The 25396-nt window shown below is 32.3% G+C and overlaps 1 protein-coding gene across 1 annotated transcript in view; it reads right to left on the bottom strand.

The window, feature by feature from the left end:
* Positions 1-717: 717 nt before the first annotated feature.
* Positions 718-25396, bottom strand: part of LOC127737577 (integrator complex subunit 4-like) — a 47374-nt gene continuing 22695 nt past the window's right edge. Inside the window, exons 10-19 of the mRNA XM_052248413.1 lie at positions 25120-25262; positions 11380-11495; positions 9081-9214; positions 7586-7728; positions 6884-6977; positions 5107-5175; positions 3388-3578; positions 2177-2474; positions 1819-1939; positions 718-1087 (exon numbers count right to left, since the gene is read on the bottom strand). Coding sequence (XP_052104373.1) covers positions 942-1087; positions 1819-1939; positions 2177-2474; positions 3388-3578; positions 5107-5175; positions 6884-6977; positions 7586-7728; positions 9081-9214; positions 11380-11495; positions 25120-25262 — 1455 coding nt within the window. The 3' untranslated portion in view covers positions 718-941. The remainder of the gene's footprint in view (positions 1088-1818; positions 1940-2176; positions 2475-3387; positions 3579-5106; positions 5176-6883; positions 6978-7585; positions 7729-9080; positions 9215-11379; positions 11496-25119; positions 25263-25396) is intronic.

Below are 25396 nucleotides of genomic sequence, written 5' to 3'. Positions count from 1 at the left end.
TAAAGATTTTACAGAACACATATAATAACTACCAGAAATGAAAAAAGATTCCCAGGCATACATTTACACCTAACAATGATTCTATAGAACTATATATTTCATCCAATTACTCAATGTAATTAAAAAATTCCCCTACTACTGTAAACAATTTATAAAGTGATTTCATCAATTAATTACACTTTGAAAAAGATAACTGATTGCTGAATAAGAGGAATAGATTATATCATTCAGTTTTGATAAACATTGGTTACATGAAAAATCTCCCCTTTAAAACATTGTCCTCAGTGGGATCCAGAGATCATACTCTAAGGAATTTTAATAGCTGATACCTCATGTCCAATCTTTACATGTACACAACATAGATATTTGTTAAGTTCAACATGATACAACCATAGCATGGAAAAGGACAAAGGAAAAATATGCTCTACACTTGCATATACATTGCATCTATAAGGTACTGGTAAGAACTGCAATTTGGTGTCATCACTCCCTTTTAATCCCCTTTTCTTAGTGGCTTTACATTCAAAGCTACCATTGCCTTGACTATTAAGGCAGAAATGCTATCAACAAAAGTTTGAAACTCCATACCAAGGTTGACAGACCTCACCAGGGCACATTATCCTATTTCAGAAAACCTCCTGCTGAGTAGTGCAATATACTTTTCACTTCGGCACATCCAACCTGTCACTTAAACTATGATTTCAAAAGTTGTGAAAAAAGATTGGTATTTATCTTTTTATTATTCTAAAGCTGAATAGTATTCCAGATTCTTTTATAATGTACTTTCAATTACAACTCTTCCCCCTTGACATCCTTTTAATACACTCATTGTCTCTATCATAACAAAAATTGTATTTTTCCTTTTGTAATTAAACGAATAACTACATCATGGCTCACTAGGATTGCACAATAATGTTCCTCATTCCATTCTGATGTATGTCTCATCTTTTTACTTGCTTTGGTGATACATACACTTGAACAGGTTTACTCAAATCAATAGTCTGTTTCACATTGTCATGTGATGTGTCCTTGAACTTTTGATTGGATGCAGTCTCCATGGAAACACACAGCTCCACATTGGTTGGTTCTAAAAAACACATAACAAAAATAAGGTCCTGAAATACCTATTTTTTAATATATGAATTCATAATTCACTTGATTTATGAATATCATGGTTAAAATATTTAAAGAGAACAGAACCCTAATTGTTTATGGCTTATCTAAGTAAATGCAGCTTCTTTAAACATAAATTAAATCAAGATAGAATTGAGAAAGGAAACAGGAAATGTGTCAAAAACAAAAACCCAACCAAAGAGCTGAAAACAGCCCAAGAACACCAATGGGTCTTCAACGCAGCAAGAAAATCCCACACATCGAGGAGGGCTTCAGCTGGCCCCTAAACAATATGTCTGTATGTTTTAACATCAGGTTAGCTTGAATTGTTTTAAGCATCAAATATAACAATTTTATTGAACTGATTTAAACCAACAAAAGACAGCTGGAAAACATCTTAAAAATCTTAACCTGATAATAGTTTTGCATACTGTATTGTATTAATTACTAATAAAAAGACCATGCAGTAATGGGTTTAATTCATTAACTGTCTGCATATTTATATCATTTATTGATTACTGATTTCTTTGGTTTCTCTTTTATAAGAAATAATTCCTCTTTCAAGACTTCATTTCATGTCCTTATCTTTTCTATCAAATAATTTGTTTATAAAGAAATTTAATAAGTGTTGTAGCACTAACTACAAATCTAAATGAAATAAATATCCCATTAACCTTAATAGATATATAGAACATGGCTAATTACCTGTCCACAAAGAATGGGACATTAGTACTTGTGTGACTAATCTGTGTCTCAGTGGTCCTAACTTATGAAAATCACTCGATTTTGGTGTAAACAGCTGGACTGTTTGGTCTGCAAACTTTTTCTGTAAGAAAAAAATCACTAAAATAATTAATCTATAACTTAAATCATACAACAAATGCAATGTAGTTTGACAATATATTCTTTTACTTATTATATTTTCTCTTTCATACCAAAATAGAGTTATGCAAATGAAGAAAAACTTAATTTTGGTTTTTTACTGTCATAAACATTTGTCAACAGACTTACAAGGTACATTTTCTAACATAATTTCTACAGGAACAGCTAATGTTAACCATACCTTAATTCTAATATTACTGGTACAAGGTACATTTTCTAACATAATATCTACAGGAACAGCTAATGTTAATCCTGCAGTGAATTTTAATGGTTTGTCTGTTGGACCAGTTGGTTCATTTATCACTGCTGTTATTTTTCTGATTTTATTTACTATGGGAAAGGCTGATGGCTTTATCATGGTTGTAGCATGCTGTAAACTAGTGATGAATTCTGGGAGACCATTTATGTCAAGGTCATCAACGACAGAGAAAATGTAAGTTGTGAAAGCATCTGGATGACACTGACTTGACGATAAGTAACTGAAATGAAGTTAATAAATTCAATTGTAAGTGTTTCCTTTGAAAGGGAAAAACATCATTATTTGAAAAGAGATAAAATATTTTGAACCTGACAAATGACATGAAAACGTAATTTACATTTATTATGCAATAACTTTTGCAAAAAGAGAAAGAGACAACCACTGATATAGGTTCTCAAACTAGATGCTTTAAACAGGTGCTCACCTAGGTATATATGTATATTCAACAATAGACCCTCTACAACATTGTTGACTGGAATAGAATTCATGAAAAATTAATTTTTTTACCTTGTATTGCAGATCATATTTTCTGTTTAGTTTTTATTCTTTAGTTTTTGCCCAATACACAAAAGAGGGTAAAAGGGGTCATTTAAGAGCAATCACTCCAATGAAGAGTCAACTTACTATATCAGTAAACCTTGACTTATTTGTAGAAATTGCCTTGCTGATCATTTTGGTGTTTAAAGTTTCACTACAATCCAGTTTTGAGACTAGGAATCAATTTTGAATCTCATTTTATTAATAAATATCAATTTTTGTTGAAATGCTGTCACAAAAAGATTCTCAATATTTGTGATTTTTTAACAAAGTCTAAGTTTTTTACCATAATTTTTTTCCAAATTAAACAAAAATCAAAAAAGGGCCTTCCTTTTATTAGTATTAACAATGTGCATAAGAGTTAACAAAAATCTTTACTGAATGTACGACATAAAAGATGACAGTTGATTAAGTGATTCCAACAGGGTAATCTGACTAGTCAATAAGGCCCTAACTAGACAAAAATATAAACATTATAATAAAGGAGTTTACTTCTAGAGGTGAGACACCAATGAAAACACAAAAAAATTACATCAATACAACAAAAATTAGTTTCTTTTTATAAAAGCTAAATCACAATGCTTCTTAATCCATACCTTTTGAGATTTTTAATGAGTTTAATATAATTCTGTTTCATGTCCTGCTGTTTCTCATTTTTCATGTCAGCTTTCATCAGAGTTAAGATTTGTATTGTGACAGCCTTCAGCTCTGTCTGTCTAATCAGTCCTATTTCTGATATACCCAATCCAACAAAAATGTGCTGACATATTTTAGTTAACTCCAAAATCTAAAACAAAAAGATTTTGTATAGTTTCATTCATATATAGTTAAACTGTAAAAGGTTTAACTCAGAAACATCATTAAAATATTTAGTAACAAGAATGTGTCCATAGTACACGGATGCCCCACTCGCACTTTCATTTTATATGTTCAGTGGACTGTGAAATTGGGGTCAAAACTCTAATTTGGCATTAAAATTAGAAAGATCATATCATAGGGAACATGTGTACTAAGTTTCAAGTTGATTGGACTTCAACTTCATCAAAAACTACCTTGACAAAAAACTTTAACCTAAAGCGAGACAGATGGATGGACGGACGAACAAACAGACGCACAGACCGAAAAACATAATGCCCCTCTACTATGGTAGGTGGGGCATAAAACGAGACTGAAATGAATTCCGTATACGTTAATTAAAAAGTATAATAAAAATATAAAACTTTGTAACCAGGGCAATGTCCTAGCCTGTATGCTCTTAGTATTGTTGAGTATCATGCATAAAGCAACAAAGTTTATGATGCTGTCAGGGAAAAAAATTCACCAGCAGAAAAGTTTCTTTTAGGAAAATACTTGACACCGATGAAAATAAGGCAGTAACAAAGTGTCAAAAAGATTGCTATGCTATAGTTAAACGTCCCCCACCCTGTATAAATAAGGAATTAAATTGTGTGTTACATAGTGTCATTGTGGTATGATAGTCAAATTATGATAAAAGTCCCATAACTCCCATTAAAATGGTCAGATTAATATGACAGTATAATATGGTCAACTTCACATGGTGGCAAACAATCCTACTAAGTATGAGATGTTTCTGTAAAAGAGCAGGATCAAGAGAATATGACATAAAAATAATCCTACACTGTATGTCTAAAGGTTTATGAGTATTGATGTGTTTCAGACGGATGAGACAAATTACAGCCTTCAATAAATGTCTATACAATATTTCAATCTTAATGGTTACAAGTCTACTAAAGATGTAAATAAATTAACAGACTTGGGACAGGCACATGAATATCTTGACTCTCCCCTTTTTAATCTTAATCATCTTAATCAGTGGATTTACAAATCATACATACATCAAAGAAAAACCAGTACAAGAAAAGCATTTAACTATAGTATAATGGTATAAACTTTAAAAAAAAATAATAATAAAATTCACTTTCTTTCGTTTTTGTGAACCAATGGTATAATTTGCATTATTGAGAAATCATAGAATCCAAAACTTTTTCTTTGTTAAAATTACTTATTTTCTGAATCCCTGTATACTTTAATGAATATCTATATATGTTCTAAGCATTTTCTAAATTAATCACAAAACTTATATATTTTTGTTCAAAAATGAGCCTGAAAGCATGTATCCCTTTACATGAGTTGAAGACGATTTTTTTTAAATTCATCTTTATCTAGCGCAATCTATGGAGTATTATAATTGCATTTAGTGGTTTTTTGTGAACTGTGATATTTCAAAAATTAATAGCTAAAAAAAAAGACATTATCAAAGACTACAGAAGTCAACCAGTACTTTAACCACATACCTTTTCAACAGTAGCAAGAGTATGGTTGTCCATTATACAACTACTAGAAACTGTTTGTTTAGTCATCAACTAAAAAAAAATTATCAATTAACTTATTAGAACTATGTATACCATAGAAAATGAAACAACTGAGCCAGTCAGACTTTTTTTATTCTGTTTGTAATCAAGGAAACCATTAGGGAATCATGTGCAATGAATTTGACATGAAAATGATTACTATATGCTTTTGATGTGGATTTTGTGAACTGACAGTAACTTGTACATTGATAAGAAAGAGCTTTGTTACTGACGTTGCATGGTTTGGGAACATCAGAGGTCTTACATTTGGCTTAAACTCTTTATTAATGTAATAAACTCTGATAAGAAACTTTACTTTTGTTCCAAAGCACATATGTTGATATACAGGCTCTAAGGCTCAGAATAGAGAGACTAAAAAATATGAAATCTCTACATTTTCTCGAGCTTAATCAAATTTAAGTAGTTCTTACAACAATATTTCTTTAAAGAAAATACTTGAGATGAACAAATAAAGATAAATGATTTTTTATATTTCAAAAGCTTTCCAAGTGCATAATTTAATTTCACACCTGCGAGCATGCCTACATTTGTACTTGTGTAAACAATGTGGTTTTTGCTGTTATATTTAGCTGAAAAAACTTTCCAGCCAGTTTAAAATGAGATACAACTTTAAAAAACTGTCTGGACTGTTTATTTATCAGACAAATAGGTAATTATCAGCTGTCACACAACCAATAAACCTTGATAGTTACATCTATTTTGGTAAAGAAGTATTTTTACTCCTTGTGTCTTTTTATGACTAGAAATGTTTGTTCTTGCTAGGGAAAATGTCTAATCCAAATGACTGCCTAAACCTTTAGTTATTGATCTAATGTAAAAGTTTTCCATTTGATTCAACCATCAGACAAATGAAATGGAATTTGCAGGGGATACATACCAAATACAACTGTTTTAGTTGGAATGATAACGAGTTTGTATCAAAGCATTAGATCTCTATACAAATCAAGGATAATTTAGTTATAAATCCAATTATAATTTTGTTTATAAATGGGATTCAAACAAGACCTATTTTTCAGTTTACATTTGATGTTATCAATTTTATACCAATCTTTTTCTATAACAAGTCCTCCCCCCTCTCCCAAAGTTGAAATATTTACCACTAAATGTTAAGCAACCACCAATCAATCTATTGATCTTTATCAAGGAATAATAATTATAATAACTTAGAACAATAACCCAAGTGAGTTACTAGTATTTTGATAGCCCATTTGATGTTGGAGACACAGAGATTTTAAAGACCACTTTTTGTCTGGACAACTAAGACAGCATTTGAAAACAAAAAGTATTGAATTTGTTATGAACTTTATGAACAAATGTTCAGTTTGTAACTTTATAAATGTCTGTATTACGTGTGTTAAATATGTAGTTCAGTAAGTTTTACCTGTGTTAAGTATGTAGTTCAGTATGTTTTACCTGTGTTAAGTATGTAGTTCAGTATGTTTTACCTGTGTTAAGTATTTATTAGCTGTGTTTAGTATGTTCAGTAAATTCAGATAATTATTATTGCGTGCATTTATTATTGTAATTTTTGAAGAATTGACAAAAAATGAGAGATTAATTATTGCAATTTCAGAAAAATCTGCGTACAGATAAATGTATCAGAAACAAGAATGTGAGTTCTTACTATTGCGATATCCAACCACTCGCATTATTCGCATTAATAAAAGCCTCACAATAATTTCTGAATTTACAGTATTACCTGTGTTAACAACAGTTGACTCTGTAGAAAGTTACCAATACATTCAGCAGATGCAGAATTTCTACTATCTAGTTCAGATATCTTGTACAGATCTCTGAAAGGTTAATCATGAATTATATCATATAAACACGATAAAGGAGATCAATTATGGCAAAGCAAAGAATATCTTTTAAACATTTAACAAAAATAAATTGTTATAATATACTGTCAAGTATCAGGAAAGAATTTTTTTATTTAGTGCTTTCATTTTTTCAAGGTTATTCTAATGAATGGAAGGCACAAAAACTGATTTTCCTTCAGATATCATATTTTCAGTGTTTTCTGTCTTTGTCAAGGATTTCTAGTATTGCAAATCTGAATGCCTCATACATGCAAACAGCTGCAACACATCAATATCAAAAAGTGCACAGCTTCATTGGACCACATCTCCAGTATCTACTTCATAACCAATGAATGTTTTAAAATGGTACTATCTATATGGAAGGACCTTAAATAGGAATAATATAATCTTTAAGCAATATTCAGAATGAGAACATGTAGAATAACTCTTAAGTAATTTCTGTATGGAAAACAATTGACTTTTGCCTATATTTCACAGATACCATTTTGATTCTATTTCAGTTTTTTTTCTCATACTTGAAAATAGCTTGTGCTAGATCTTACTTGACTATAACTTGTAACATTTGTTGTGCTAGATCTTACTTGACTATAACTTGTAACATTTGTTGGGCTGTATTATTTTCCATAGAACAGATATTTTCCACCTGTTGTGTGATCTGTTGTATAAAACTTGACACACTACTGGATGATCCTGGTAAATCATCATCTTTGTCTTCATTTTGATTCTGAAATAATAATACTGACAGTTTAGTTGCCTTTACATTACTTATGAAATATTTCCATATGGGGAAAAGAAATGTATGAATTTCAGGGTTGCAATTTTATGATCAGACATGCATCTAATTTTGAACTGTTATTTTAAGGAAATATGCCACTGAAAAATGCTATCTGTTTTACAGTTTAAAATATGCCACTTCCAACACACAAAAGTGAAAGTACAACAATAATTTATATAAACTGTTGACACAGAGATATATCTCGACTGTCCGAATAAAATTCAGAAAAAGACAATCTGATGGACAGCAACATTGCTTATTAATTCAAAGTCGCTGGACGATCTTGTGGACAGGGCCTAGAAATGGTCGACAAACTGAGATGTATTGATAGTAATGCAACTTCATACAAAATATCATTGATCTATCACAAGTAGATCCTATCAAACTAACTCAAGCAGAAAACTTAACATTGAAAGTTGCTTATTAATTCAAAGTTATTAGACGATGACTTAGGGGGAAGGGTCTCAAAATAGTCGTCAAACTGATATGTACTGATAGTAATGCAACTTCATACAAAATATCATTGATCTATCACAAGTAGATCCTATCAAACTAACTCAAGCAGAAAACTTTACATTGAAAATTGCTAGTTAATTCAAAGTTGCTATGGGGCAATATGTACTGATAGTAATGCAACTTTATATTAAATATCAATGATCTATTACAAGTAGTTCCTATCAAACTAACTTAAGAAGAAAACTTAAAAAATTGTTTTTCTGTGGAAAGACCTATTGTATTTGTTCTGATAATTATTTTTTTTCTTCCTCAGCCAAATCCTTTTCTTGCGGTGTATAGTGGTTTCGCAAGATGTTGCTTAGATTTTTTGCATATAATATCGAACAGTTATTGCGCTTTTGAAACTCACCCTGTTTAACCAAACACTTTTTATTATAAGAGTTATCTCCCCAAACACTGTTTTTTTTGTGTACGCATCTACTTCGCAACCATAAAAGAAATCACAAATTTATTTTTCAAAATTGCTCACTAAATCCCTAGTTCCCTAATTAGGACTTCAGTACTAGTAACAGATACTTCACTTGTATCAAAATGTAACTAGTCCCTCAATACCTTCAATTCTGATGCAAAATAAAATACTTCCTTGTAGACAGTCCACATAACCTTCATTACTAGTTCCACAGATATTCCCTCTGGTACATGTTACTCATAATTAAGACTTCATTACCTTCAACACTAGTACCAGATATTCCCACTAGTACATGTAATTAAGTAAGACCTTATTACCTTCAACACTGGAACAAGATATTCCCACTAGTACATGTAATTAAGTAAGACCTTATTACCTTCAACACTGGAACAAGATCTGGTAAACTTTCTCTGAGATATGTATAATGTTGCCAAGTGTAGTCCTCAAACATGGTCATCATAGTAGGACAACTGGAGGCAGCATTAAATACCATCAATAACACACTTATGTCTGGTTCTTTGTTAAGAAACAAAGTCATAATGATAAATCTTAGACATATATCATGACATTTTAAATTTATACTACAAAAACTTAATTTATTCTTGGCCTTTTTTATTATCTTGAAATATTTGTTCAAAAGAAATGCTTATTTCCTCAACCATTAGAATGATGATAATTGGATCAAAGTAATTCAGTTAGAATTAAAGAATAAATGCAATATGAATAAAAAAAAGTAAGCAGTAAATTCCACACCAAAAAAAAGCATAAATTAATTTATCAATTGTTTTTATTAAATATTCAAGCCTGAAGAAAAATGCTTTTCAGACATATATTCAAAGTGACAAACTGAATGATAAGGTTACAGGTTGAGATGTTTACAAGTTAATTTATTAGGAATGTACCTTTAGGGCTGTTCAATAAAAACATATATGGGACTCAGGGAAGACACTTTGAAGTTTCTTCAATTGGTGGGTGTTATTATATACAGTGAAAGTGCAAGAGAAATTCTAAAATTTCCTCTATAGATGGTTCTTCAATTTTCAAAAGGGGCCTCGGTGGCCGAGTGGTCTAAGTAGTTACTACTGTAATCACTAGCCAGTCAACACTGAGGTTGTGAGTTCGAACCCCGCTCGTGCAGGTGCACTTGACTCCAATCTTAATTGACTAGGATTGTCAGTTTTCCTATCGAAGGTCGGTGGTTTTCTCCGGGCACTCCGGCTTCCATCACCAATAAAAACTGGCCGCCATGAAATAGCCCAAAAGCGGTGCTTAAAAGTGGCATTAAAACACCAAAAATCAAATCAAATCAATTTTCAAAAATCCTTCACTATGCACCATGTATGTTTAAATGGAACACCCCATACCAGATAATTAATAAAATGCTCTGCTGGGTGCAGCTTGATACGACCGCAGAGGTAGAACCCTGAACAGTTGGGGCAAGTTTGGACACAACATTCAAGCTTGATACAGCACTGAATTTGGATTGTGATTAAATATTTGACACAGCATAGGTTTCTGACACAGAATGAATGTGGTCTAAGAACTTAAAAATTTTTAATTTACCTATTCAAACCATATCATTATTATTTGCTTTTATATATAAATCAGAAATAACCAATTTAAAATGGAAAATTTTAAAGAAAAAAAAAGGAACACCCCCAAATTTTTTGAACCCCCTTATGATTCATCACCCCAAACTCAATCCCAGCCTTCCCTTTGTGGTATGGTACCTTTCAGTACAATTTCAGAGAGATCATACACTTGAACACAAGTTATTGTCTGGAAACTAGAAAAATGCTTGTTTTTTGGCCCCTTTTTGGCCCCAAATTCCTAAACGTTTACAGCAATTACCCCCAAACTCAAACCCAGCTTTCCCTTTGTGATATGGAACCTTGTAGTACAATTTCATAAAGATCCATACACTTACACACAAGTTATTGTCATGAAACTACAAAAATGCTTGTTTTTTGCCCCTTTTTGGCCCCTAATTCCTAAAATTTTGAGGCAATTACCCTAAAAATCAATCCCAGCCTTCCCGTTGTGGTATGGTACCTTTCAGTACAATTTCAGAGAGATCCATACACTTGAACACAAGTTATTGTCTGGAAACTAGAAAAATGCTTGTTTTTTGGCCCCTTATGGCCCCAAATTCCTAAACGTTTAGGGCAATTACCCCCAAACTCAAACCCAGCTTTCCCTTTGTGATATGGAAGCTTGTAGTACAATTTCAGAAAGATCCATACACGTACACACAAGTTATTGTCATGAAACTAGAAAAATGCTTGTTTTTTGCCCCTTTTTTGGCCCCTAATTCCTAAAATTTTGAGACAATTACCCCCAAAATCAATCCCAGCATTTCCCTTTGTGATATGGAACCTTGTGGTACAATGTCAGAGAGATCCATACACTAACACACAAGCTATGTCTGGAAGTTACAAAAATGCCTATTTTTGGCCCCTAATTCCTTAACTGTTGGTACCATAACCCCCAAAATCAATCCCAACCTTCCTTTTGTGGTATTGAACCCATAGAGATCCATTCACTCAAACTAAAGTTAGAGTGTGAAAACCAATGTGTCTTCGGACGACAACGACTCCAACGTCATACCAATATACGACCGCAAAAATTTTTTGCGGTCGTATAAAAACTAGTTGTATAGAAATTTCAAAGGATACATGCTGGATCATCCATATCTGGTTCTGGTGTATCAAAGTAAGGATGAAGACACAGAAGTGTAGGTACCAGTGGTAAGGTCAAATGTGGATGATGTTTTCCTAAAAACTTCATGCATCTGGAAGAAAAAAAATATACAGAAGGTCATTTGGAAATATTTCTTACAGATATAAATCATCTTTAACAGTGTATTTTTTTTCTTAATTTTGAATGTGTTACACTTTAAACCTCAAGAATCCACTAGTGTAAGTGATCGACTTTTTTCTAATTCTATTGTAATGGTTGGTGTATATTCCTGTCTTTCTTTTTATGCTAGGTGAAACTGTCTACTTAAATACCCTTTTCCCATGATTTCATCAATATTAAGATATATTTGAATACAAAAAGGTTAGGAAAAGCAAACATTGGCAGAGGTGCTAAGAAACCTCAGACAAACTTGTGTCATCATTTATTGCAAAGGAAATAATATATTTTCAATCTGTTCAATATTTACACTGATTTAATCATAAAAAGACACATAAAAAACTAAGTTCAATAGGAACAATGCTAAATATTTTGTAAGAAATCATTCTAAAGTTTAAATCAGTGTTTAAATTGAATAGATTGAAAATATATTACATGTATTGATATTGACTATATGGTATGGGTTTTTTCTCACTGTTGAAGGCTGTACGGTTGCCTATAATTGCTTACATCCACTTCATTTTAACTTTGGTGGATAGTTGTCTCATTGGCAATCATACCACATCTCCTTATTTTTATAATCATCAACTGTAGTTATGTGAGTTGATACATGTATTTTCATCTATTAATTAAGGGGATGAATATTTTCTTCAGGTAACTTAATCAATGAGTGATTGATTTCTCTTAGGAGAAATTTAAAGGTCCAAGTGAATAAACTCCACTAAGAACAATAACGTTTGTATTCTTTCAATGTGACAGTTCATTGTCCAAAAATTTAAATCACCACAGGTAAAGCAACTCAAACTGGGAAATGTTTTATTTCCTTTGCATTAAATAAGCTTTGACAGGAAATCTGATCATGTTGTGCTTAGATATTTTTGTTTTTTTTCTGTTGGTACTTCAATTTCAACTACTCATGCACTGGTAGACCTATTTGGAAAATGCCCGCGATTTTTGGCTAATCTCCGCGAAATGGATAATAACTAGAGGTTCATCTTAAATTTGCTGTATTACAGAATATTATGCATGTTATCCGGAGATTTTCCGTGTCGGTGGGAATTAGCCGTTTGTCCGATAAAATGGGTGTGTATTGAGTCAGTGATAGAACCAGTGATGCGTGAGTGACGGTTATTAATAGATCGTTGTACATAGATGATTATAGAATCCGTTATGCGTGAGCGACGGTTATTAATAGATCGTTGTGATATATACAATGTTTACAGTCAGATTAAAAAAACTATCTTATTTCCCTTTTCGGTCGAGATAAAACGGTGTTTTTGATAATAAAGTTACTTACGATTTAAATATCAAATGTTGTCATTGTTCATTAAAGAAAAATCTATTTTAATGTGACCAATGAACAAGATGAATACACGTGTTATCTTTGCTATAGACAACTACAATTTTTTTAATATATGAATGGAAATCGTATTTACGTTAAAAAAAAGTAAACTAATCTACTATTCATGATAGATTCATAATGTGAATCGATAGTTTGGGTCAGAAACTTTGTTCTCACTTTAAAAAATTCTTCGCAATTGTCATGTTTAGAAAAAAAATCAGTCCTTGTACTAATAGAGTCTCCGGAAGATACCGTAATCGGGCAGGATGTCAATCTGATCTGACACTTGTCCTAGTGTATTTAACACCTGCTGTGATATTGCTTGTGCAATACCAGTGGAAGGTCGTAAATCAATCTGTACCCGATTGATCAGAATTTAATTTTACCTGTACATATATTTAGTCGTTATGGAGGATATCATAGATACATGTTATATATTGTATTGTAATTAATGAAGATAATTAAAATATATTATATTATAAAGACCTATTTGCATATAAATCGAACATATTCATTCCAACCAAGAAGGTTTGAAATTGAAAGTTTTCAACAAACTTTTGATAAAATCTTTCCCATAAATTACATACGAGTCATTGGTTTATAGTTACACAATTGTTACCCTTCTAACGTCTTATTTCTTTGTGCTATTAAAAGAACTCAAAATTTTCCATATCAGATCACATTTCGTACGAGTCCTAAAAATTATAATTGAATAATCTTCTATTTTCCTTTCGACACCACGTTCCCCATAGGAGCCTCAAGATCTAATCATACCTGTCAATCATTAGCCACAAGTTGGTCCGCCAGATAGATCACTCGTGCTTTCTATTATGACATCGTTGAGAAGTTTTTGTAAATTGATTTGTGATATAAATAAAATGATGTGAAGTTTATTTTACGGCCGATCAAAATTTGATGTGATTCGATTTTTCTTTTACACAAAGATGTTTTTTAATATGACATAAAATACATGGAAATAAAACATTTGAGTTCTTTTTTTCCCGTAAATATATTCAATAAACCAAAATTTATTTCAAAAGGTAAACATTTATAATCATTACAAAGTTATAGTTTGATTTTTATTTAAGTTGGTTAATGGAAACAATAAAATGACAACGTCTTTGCAGAAATATTAATCCAGACATTAACGTACTTAGACTGTCCATTTGTTCCACTGTGTAGGACAATTTATTCACGAACTACATCATTAATAATTACTAATATAACAGTTGCTCAAATGTAAGTTGTATAATTATTTATTTTTTTACAAACATGCGTTTAGGTTCCGTTCAGATTTGCTATTACAGCATGTGTAGATTCCTTGATTTTCATCTAGTTTCAGTTATATATATACTAGTTCCAGTCAGTATAGGGCTAATCATTTTGCCTTCCAACAAAGTCAACAATTTAGCATCGGACGTATACGTGACTGCGTATTTATACATCTCTATATGTTATATCTGATGTAATGGACTCCTAGTATGTTGTCCTTTTAAAGTAAAGTGGCTATACAATATTGGCTGTGCTCATTGTTGAAGGCCATACAGTGACCATTCAAGTGTCATTTCTCTTGTGGAGAGTTGTCTTATTGGCAATCATACCACATCTTCTTTTTTTATAACGTACCCGTTTTAATAGCAATGTTATATTCAAAACGGATGAGAAAACCCCATGGATGACAATTATCTATATCCATGTCAAGTGGGATTAGGTAATAGGAGCGGAACTTATTGATTATGTATGTTTGTGAGGGTCTGGATAGGATTTATAGAAGAATAGAGAACACAAATGGACAAAAAGTGCACAACATAGGACCAGAAAAGTAAAGAAAAATAGACGCCAAGAAAATAAAGAATATAGAATAATGAGAAAAAAATATGAAGAATAGAGAAAAACAGATGACTAACAAATTAAAAGATTGTGTTGATTAAATGCTAAACATATGGATTTTGTTTTAGAAAATCCACAGCTTTTCCCTTGTACTGTCATATTTGGCGATTCGATGCTTTATTGATGAAGCATTATTGCATTCAGTGCTAGCAATGATTTTTTTAATTGAGTTATATATGTTTAAAATATTATAACAAAAATAAAATGCTTCGGCGCTGAGCGCAGCCTGATATGACTGCAGAAGTTGAACCATGAACAGTTGGGGCAAATTTTGACACAATATTCAAGCTTATTACTGTCTGTATTTGGATTGTGATCAAATTTTTGACATAATATAGGTTTCTGACACAAAACATGTGTAAAGGTCTTTCAAATCTATTGGGCAATACTGTGCAATTAAAGATTTCTTCTTGAAACTTTTGAAATATTTTAAAATTTGAAAAATTTTGAAAAAAAAATTAAACCCCTTTAAAAAAATTGGAAACCTGCAAACTTTTTGAACTCAAAACCCCCCCCCGCCCTTTGGAGCAATAACCTCAACACTTGATCCCAGTTTTCCTTTGTAGTATGGAAACTTGTAGTACAATTTCAGAAAGATCCATACAGTGACTTAAACACAAGTTATTGTCTGAAAAACTAGAATAACTAAAAAAATGTTTTTTGGCCCTTTTATGGCCCCGAATTCCTTCATGAATGGGGCAATTACCCCCAAACTCAATCACAGCCTTCTTTTTGTGATATGGAACTTTGTGGTACAATGTCAGAGAGATCCATACACTTACACACAAGTTATAGTCCAGAAACTACAAATGTGTCTTCGAACGATGTAGACAACAACAACCACATCATACCATTATACGATCCCCCCCAAAAAAATTGGAATCGTATAAAAATCTCGGTCTTAAAATCTGTGGATTTTTTAAAAAAATCTTGGTTTTATTTTCACCAAATTTTCTTTTTCTACTAAATTCAATTAAACTATAAATAATAATGCTTTGCACGAAGTTTCCCCATGGTATATGTACAAAATGGTCCATCTCTTTTTATAAATCTGGATAATTTCTCCAAAGTGCGTTATTTTTTATGTTTTCTGTTAAATACCATTATTTTGGCGTTTCTGTATATTTGATATAAACTATCAATTCCAAGTTTCTTCTACACGGCGATCACTGCTAAATTGATTTCTCCTAAAATAACCCAAACAGTAGAATCATAAGAATAGATGACAAATGCAACTATGCATGGAACCTATAGAACACAGAGTCATGATGATTAACTTATTGTGGAAGGAAGAGAAGCGACTAACAAAATGAGGTCTTCTCGTTTAAGTAGTATAGATAGATAGATACTATAAGTCGGAGAAGCTTTTGTAAAGAAACATAACAAGCTATACACAAATTCATAAACATCACATAAGTACATCCTTAACCAGGCTATATATCAAGTCGACAAACATTGGAAATGAATGAAAAATAAACTGCTTCGCTGAGCGCAGCTAGATACGCCCGCAGAGGTCCAACCCTGAACAGTTGGGGCAAAAATGGACACAATATTCAAGCTTGATTCAGGTCTGAATTTGGATTGTAATTAAATATTTGACATATTATAGGTTTCTGAATAAATGTAGTCAAAGAACTTGAAATTGGTTATATGAATTGAATTTATATTCAATTAAAGATTTCTTGCTGTTGTGCAATACTTAGTAAATCTGTTGTCAGACTATAAACAAATAAAGTTCAATAAATTCTCAATGTCATATTAGAAAATAGAAATTTATGAAAATAAAAAGGGAGCTTACATCAATAGATATAAACAATTCACCAACGTTTCATGGGAATTGGTGACAGCATTTTCGAGTTATTGTCTGAAAACTGGAAAATCTCCCCTTTTTTAATGAATAAAACCCCATAACTCAAAAATGTAAAGCGTAAAATTTATAAAATTCTAAAGGAGCTTACATCAATACATACAAACAATTCACCAAAGTTTCATAAGAATTGCTGGAAGCATTTTTGAGTTTTTGTCCGAAAACTGGAAAATCCCCCCTTTTTTTTATGAATAAAACCCTGTAACTCGGAAACGTAAAATCTAAAATTTATAAAAATAGAAAGGGAGCTTATGTCAATAGATATAAACAATTCACCACAATTTCTTGCAAGTTGGTGAAAGCATTCTTGACTTATTGTCCGAAAAACTGGAAAATCCCCCTTTTTTTAATGAATAAAACCCCATAACTCGGAAACGTAAAATCTAAATTTTATAAAAAATGAAAGGGAGCTCACGTCAATAGATATAAACAATTCACCAAAATTTTATGCAAATTGGTTAAAGCATTTTTGAGTTAATGTCTGACATGTTGACGACGGACAGACGGACGGACAGACGGACGGACGGACGGACGGACAGACGGACAACGGTATGCCATAATACGTCCCGTAAACGGGCGTATAAAAAAGGATGAGATGTGAACAAAAAAAAACATAAATTCCCTGCTACATACATAGATTGCTTTAATGCATACTTATGGTCGTGCCTTTTATTCTCTCGATTTTATGTACGTATATTTTGGTATCACACAAGTTCATGATTTTTCTCTGACTGTTTATAACTGTGTTACACTAGATCCAATGATTCTTATTGATTTTAACTTTAATTTTCACAATTTGTGCATGTTATTACCTCACTGTCCAGGTTGGGGGAGGCCCAGTCCTATCCTATAAAGTAAAGGATATGGATTTTCTCAGTCTTACATTCGAGGATTGGTGACCGCATGAGGGTTGAGCTATCTCAAATAGGTTTAAACCCTCCTCATTCTATGACTGTCCTGGCAAGTCAGGAGCTTGTAATTTTTAAAGGTGTTGTCTTTTTAATTTTTCCAAATTATGTCATGTCGGGGCATTTTATAAATTCTATATGGTATGAGTTTTGCTCACTGTCTGAGAAGGGCCGTACGGTGTCATACAGATCCTTAATTTCGAGTTCTTTGTTTTCTTTTTAATTTTTAAATTGATGTCCAGTGACAAATATTTCTCGAGTCATGTCATTCAGGCAGTATATAAAAAAAATGAAAATTGTTCATGCGAGTCGGTAGGAAATAGACTCCCTACACTCTTGTTTTAAAGAATATTTATTTTATTCAGTTATCTTGAAAGACAATATCTACTGCAGTTAAATGAAGTTGTGATACTGAGAATTTGACTGATTAGATTTTATTTTCAATTGCCAAAGTGTGAAGTGGTAGAGCCCATTTCTGTAACCTTTATTTGTTGCATTCTGTGTGATAAAATTTAGTAGTTTTGAACCTACTGAGATTTTAATAACTTATTTTCGAATGATGGAACCTTATCAAAATGTTTGTCAATTAAGATAAATTGAACATGGTGTTAACAGTCAGCAAACTGTCACACAAGAAATATATTTAATGTCCGAGAACATGTAAAATAAACTACCTTTGTGAGGACATTGAATAAAATGTGTCGCATATTTCTCAACTCCTCTTCGTGCCATGTCAACAGAATTTTAATTTATACCGTCTTAGATGACAATTTATCAGAGGCTGCTTCAATGGTATATATGCATAATATAAACTTTATACATAAATCTCATTTCGAATGTTGTCTTTTCGTCCTCCAACATTCTTTGTCAAAATCCGGGATTCGCACTCGACTGTTTTGGAGTCAGAGATACATCTTACCATAGATGTAAAATTACATCTATGACCTTACACAGGTACACTGGCTAGTAAAGGGACAATAAACGGAAGTATAAATTGCCCCAGGTATTTTAAGTCGTATATTGAGTGTAATGTGTACACCACCACGTGTGAGTGATTTCAAAGATAATCAAAATGATGTAATTCATGTAGTAACTTCCATGCAGCTACGCATCATCGCACGTAATATTGGACATTGGACATCCCAAAAAAACTAGAATTTTTTATGTGCCTTGTTAGATATTTAAAATGATATAACATCCAATGAAAAAAGAAATGTTTAAGATGGACATTTCTGATTTACTGGTGAATTAAAAATTCCATAGAATATCTGAAATGATTTTAAGGAGCATGCATCTCGTTTATCTGATACTAAGTGAGTACAATAAGTCAAAGTGTTAGTCGAACTATAAGTGTGTTTTGTCTTAAAATGTGTAGCCGTGTTATTTTGTTCACAGAACGAAGGGCAAATTGAAATTGAAAAAAAAGGAAAATAAAAAAATAAAAGTTATTACCGTACCATAAGTTGACAAATAATAAAAAATAAAATATATTAATTACCTATTGCGGCACACATGAGTTCAATTTATTAATCCCACAAGGGATACCAGCTACCAAGGAGACATTTCATATATCCGTACTCAAATCACTTCAATATTTTATTTCTCCGCGTGTATATATACCTGATGAAGTCTCGATTATTACACAAAGACGGAGTAAGGATTAAAAAAAATAAAGGAAGTAAAAAATATATCATTTATAAGCTAGCACACCAGTGGCGGATCCAGAAATTTTCATATGCACTGACTGCCTAAGAGGGGGTTGCTTCAGTCATGCTTCAGTGATTCCCAATACATGTATAATCAACCAAATTTTTTTTCAAGAAAAGGGGTACCTGGCCCCCTCTAAATCCGCTTCTGTCACACTATTCCATTAGTACTTTAAAACTTCTTGCACGGTGAACTACTATTAAAATTAATTCGTAACCCGTCACTTATGCCCACCCCCATTTCACTTATTTTTCATGCTCGTCTTTTCCGTTTGTAGGAAGGGTCTAAAATGCCTTTAACTTTATGTTTTATTATTTATGAATTAAAGAACAGTTTCATTTAGAGTTAAAACTATGTCCGACACTCCCTTTATCTGAAAAAGCTTTCATTATTTAATAAAAAAAAAGTTTTATCTTATCTTATCCCGTTAGTATAGAAAGTCCCTTTAGTCTAGAATTTTAGTTTATTGAAGGACCTTTTTGTCTGATTTTAAAAATATACCTTAAATTGTAAAAATATAAGCTCTTGCCGCGATATAGCATTTTTGTGCTAATGCAGCGTAAAGCAAACAACAATCAATAGAAAGTCCCTGGATTAACTTAAAATGGTCATTAATTCTCTCTCATTGATTATCCAAGTTTATCTAATCACTTGACTATGCACCAATACCCTAAAATTTCATTACACAAGGACACCTGTGGTACAGCAAGGATTCGTATATATAAAATTTAGTTCGATGTACGTTCATGGATATTCATGACATGTGACCATTTGTGTGCACTTAGAACTTGTCCGGTCATTTTTCTGACCATCGATCAGATCGTGCAAGAGCTGTGTAGCCAGTCAAGGTCCTTTCAAAATTCCATATATATATCTGACCATCTACTTTAGCCTAAAGAAAAGACACGTGTTTTCTCGGATGACGTAAGGAGAATTAGTATTTGTAATTATGAAATTGTTATTATATATAAAAAAAGAAGATGTGGTATGATTGGCAATGAGACAACTCTCCACAAGAGACCAAAAATGACACAGAAATTAACAACTATAGGTCGCCGTACGGCCTTCAACAATGAGCAAAGCCCATACCGCATTGTCAGCTCTAAAAGACCCCGACATGTTCATATTAATGATCCACTCTTTGAAACCTAACCTTAGTATGACGAAAGTGCTATATATAACGAAAACAGCGGGGAAATGGATTAAATAGACTTGCTTTATTGTATAAACTAAAAAAAGGTCGGAGTGGAACTAACCCCGAAAAATTCAGTCTCTCTCCGTAATCGATCTCTTCTTTATACTTGTTAATGAAATAATCGTAGATCAGCGGAATATAACGACTGAATTATTTGGGTAAGTGAAACAAGTAAATAAAAGTCAAAATTAACCATATGTAGTTCCATAAGGAGGGATCTGGACAGCCTGCCCCTAAATCAGCCTCCGAGTTGAGACATACGTATTGACCTTTCTTGGCGCACACACGGTTTTCATTGCCTATGTGTTTTTTTTGTACAAATAAATAATTTGATAATTAATATGCCTTCAATCCATTTTCTTCAGACATATTACACGTACATGAATCATGAATTTTCTACGTTTTTATAATTTTGAACACATAGTATGCCCTGGGATCTGACCTGAAATATACATGAAACATTGAAAATTCACGATAGTAAGGTATATAGGAGCAACATTTAAATTCAAAGGGTTAGGGGTTTGTTCTGAGTCGGAAATAATTCGGAACACAACGTTATTCCCCACTGCCATGCACCAAACATTTTTCTCTCGAAATAAACGGTATGGGGAATTCTGGAATTCCGATTTTTTTTGTCAACTGCCAGACCACAATATTTTTTTCTCTCATCAAATTGGGGATCAGAATAGGCCTCCAGATTTTGTTTGGAAAATTTGGTGTTCACCCCAAGAACCGGGTTGGCCACAACATAACAATTTCAATTTTATTTACAATTTACACGGTGTGCATATGTTTAAGTATGTTTAAATGAAGATATTTTCATATAGTTTAGGACTTTATTCATTATAGGTTGAAAAATACAGGCAAAGTTCAGATGTTTATGAAGTGTTATATATTTTGACTTTTGTGAAACCTTAACAGAATAGACAATTGGGGCAAATCTGATGAAAAAAAAAAACGAAAATTCCTAGTAACAAAAAATTAACCCACATAACAGCAATTGAAATCTCCTCCCCAAGAAATTGTACCTCAGGACCTGTATAATGCTGGAAGTATTTTAATATGCCTTTGGAACACCCTTTTAAAAAATTGGGTATGGTTCTCCAGGCCACGGCTTAGGTAGCACTTCACAGTTAGAAAATAAAATTAAAATTGAGCCACAGAATGTCTAATAATCTTCCAATCCTGGCCTTCAAATACATTAGGCCAACTGTACTAGCACCCCCTTTTTTCTGAGAAACCCTGGCTAGCACACCCTTCCTTTTTTCACAGTGTCTGGATCCGCCCCCTCATACTCAACTATGATCAACTGTAGGTCATAATAAAGGATGAAATACGTAACGTAAATTAATTCAAGCGTGAGGGGGCCCCATATATCACGGCTAAAATTGTACTTAGTTTGTCCTTTTATACAACCTTTTGGCAAGTACCACCATCCCAGAAATCAGTTACCACGATCTTTCAAAATTAACATGAACAGTAACCATCATCAATGTCCTTTTTTTTCACTCTCTCTATTTTCTAAGTAATGTACAACTGTTTACGCTTGTCAGCAGTGTTTATCATTGTTTTCATTAGTTTACAAGTTGTGACCTTTGAAATTGTTTTATTCAATGTTCCTATAGATTTTTATGGTAACTCCCTGTGCCCCTAAAAAACAAACAAAATAAAGTTTACCTCCCACAAAATTTTACACTTAAACGTTGATTTGAAAAAAAAACTTGATTTTATAATTTTGGTTATCAATTGAAATGAACCTTCTAGAGCCTCAACCTAACGCGCACAATAATGTCAATCATTACACATCAAATTTAACCCTAAATTGACATTCCACAATCGGTCAGTAACATCACCTGTGTTTATAGCTACATGATATTTCCCGCCGTTGGAAAATCTCGTGCAGTGACACAATTGATAAAATCTATTTTTAACATCTCTATTGTGAGCGAAATTTTTGACGTGCATTATTTCATTATTAAAAATGTTCGATCTACATTTGTTGCAGTCTAATTTTAATTAAAAGAAACGTAATATCATTTCTTTTTCTTTGGCAATTATAGTAAATTAATCTCATCCCGGAATGTATATTCACTTTACCATTAGACCTGAAAGTGATGTCTAATAAATGAAGAAACTGTGTTTCACATTAAAAAATTTAAGAATTTTATCGCTCAGGCATATTTATTTTATTTTAAGATGATTGATTGTTGGTTGCTTAACTTCCAGTGGCAAATACTCCATGCAAGTCCGGACAAACTTAGTTTTAAGATCGCACTTTCAAAAATCATTGTAAAACAAAAATGATCAGAAGAACTTTTATTCATGTGAAATAACCGTCCAATCTTTTAAATAGAACTTATTTACATTTCAAAGTGTAACAGATTAGTTTACAAGACAGGCATTGAGGTTAAATATACAATTCCTTGTATACATGTACGCAACTTTCATATCTTTTAAATTGAACTTTTTTGTCTAAAAAGACAACCCACGAGTTTGCGAAATCGAGTTTGAATGCACTGCATTGTGTGTAAATACATATACATATTATGCAACGACGGTCTGACTCTATGTAATACCAGGGTTGCGTTCAATATCGTAGCGGCTACGTAGTGCTATGTAGATTTTTACTATTGAACGTGTAGCTATAGATTAGCTGCTACATAGATATTGATAGCAACTACATAGCCGCTACGTAGCCGCTACGATCTTGAACTCAACCCAGTTGACCCCTGATACCAACTAAGGTTAATAAGACTTTCCCCTGGCCGTTCATTTTATTTTTGTTTCAATAAACGGTTCTAGAAGCAATTAAATGATCTGCGGCCTCTGACATATAATTAAAAAAAAGTAACCATCTAATCCCCAGATATATATAATCTATTTCTCTCTAAATTTACAGAAACATTATATGATATATTTTTGAAAATTCCTTATATCTCAAATGATTATAGTTACTTTGTTTTTAATTCTGTAAACATCTATATATCATAATTTGTACCACACTACAAGGATCTATTAATAACCGTCGCTCACGCATAACGGATTATACAACGACCTATTAATAACCGTCGCTCACGCATCAGTGGTTCTATCAATGACTCAATACACACCAGTTTTATCGGACAAACGGCTAATTCCCGCCGACACGGAAAATCTCCGGATAACATGCAAAATATCCTGTAATACAGCAAATTTACGATGAACCTCTAATTATTATCCGTTTCGCGGAGATTAGCCAAAAAACACCGGAGTTTTTACAAAAATCGCGGTGATTTTCCAAATAGGTCTGCCAGTGATGAAGACTTGTGTGATATCTGTACAAATTTCCCAGATTAAAAAGGTTCCCATTTCTAATATTGGAGATAATCAAATTCTTCAAAGGTTTTTTTTAAAATTAAAAATTTGATAAAATATAACAGAAATTAAACACGAAAAGAATATGCTATTCAGATGACAACAATAAATATAGACATTATCCAGGTGACAACAAATACAAACGTCAACATGAATGGCACTTTCCTAATGACAACATGACAATCAAAAACGATCTAGAACATGTGGTTTTAAATCACATTCAATAGGTGTATATCAAGTGCTCTCTTATGTTTTTGCTGTTAATTCAAAAACTTATGCCAAGAAAGTGACAAGATAAACACTACATTAATAATAAACTGTTGACACAGAGACATGTCTCGCGTGTAGACATAAAATCTAGAAAAGACAATCTGATGGACAGCAACATTGCTAATTAATTCAAAGTCGCTGGACCATGAACTAGTGAGAAGGGCCTAGTAGATCAAACTAACTTGAGCAGAAAACTTAACATTGAAAATTGCTTATTAATTGGACCATGACCTCAGGGGCAGGGCCTCAAAATAGTCATCAAACTAATATGTACTGATAGTAATGCAACTTTAAAGAAAATATCATTGATCTATCACAAGAAGTTCTTATCAAACCAACTTAAGCAGAAAACTTAACATTGAAAATTGCTAATTAACTAAAAGTCACTGGACTATGCACTAAGGGGCAGGGCCTCAAAATAGTCTTCAAACAGATATGTACTGATAGTAATGCAACTTTATACAAAATATCATTGATCTATCACAAGTAATTTTATCAAACTAACTTAAGCAGAAACAATTGTTGACGCCGACAAAATTGGTGGAAAAGCAAAACCTATGTCTCACCTTCATCAACTTTCTTCGCAGGCGAGAAAAAAACTTTTCAATGTTTGCTTTTAATATTCTACTGTAACATGTAAATGAAATACATTTTAAATTATTAATCTGGAATTACTTACTGTTGCCATCAAACATTTGTTCTGTTGATGCATGCAATAAAATCTGAACTTACAATTTGTATTTTATAAGTGATATGGAGAAAACTGACATAAAAAGGTTTCTAAATACAATAGCTCCAAAGGGTTTTTTACTATTACTTATTTGTTTCAATTTATTTGGTCACTGAGCACACAAAATAAAGAGAAACTTTCGTAAGTTGACGCCATATCAATTATGTGCATTAGTGAAGAAAATAGGCAGACTAAAATTATTATCACTGCTAATTGTGTGTTTTGGTATTACCTACTTTTAACAGTTTGTATTTTATCTAAAACAATACTACAAACAGAGATGTACAATAACTTACTTCCAAACAGATCTTTTATCTTGTGGATATCTCCTAAGGTTATCTAGTAGACCTACAATACATGCATTCAAGCTTTCTTTTGTTGACACTCTTACATCACATAACATGTCTCGTAAAGCCTCTCTTGAAGTAGTGGAGAAATCCTGTCATAAAATAAAACAACCTTTTTGTTAAAAATGGTAGGGTTGAATACTAAAAAATATTTCTTGTAAGTCAGGACCTCTTCAGTAATGGTTATCTTTTAGCTTATCTTAACATATTTTGTCAAGGATGGGAG

This window comes from Mytilus californianus, unplaced genomic scaffold, assembly GCF_021869535.1.
Source record: "Mytilus californianus isolate M0D057914Y unplaced genomic scaffold, xbMytCali1.0.p SCAF_4, whole genome shotgun sequence".
Classification (NCBI taxonomy): domain Eukaryota; kingdom Metazoa; phylum Mollusca; class Bivalvia; order Mytilida; family Mytilidae; genus Mytilus; species Mytilus californianus.
Note: the sequence above shows the minus strand (reverse complement) of the source record. Positions and strands in the feature narration are given on the sequence as shown.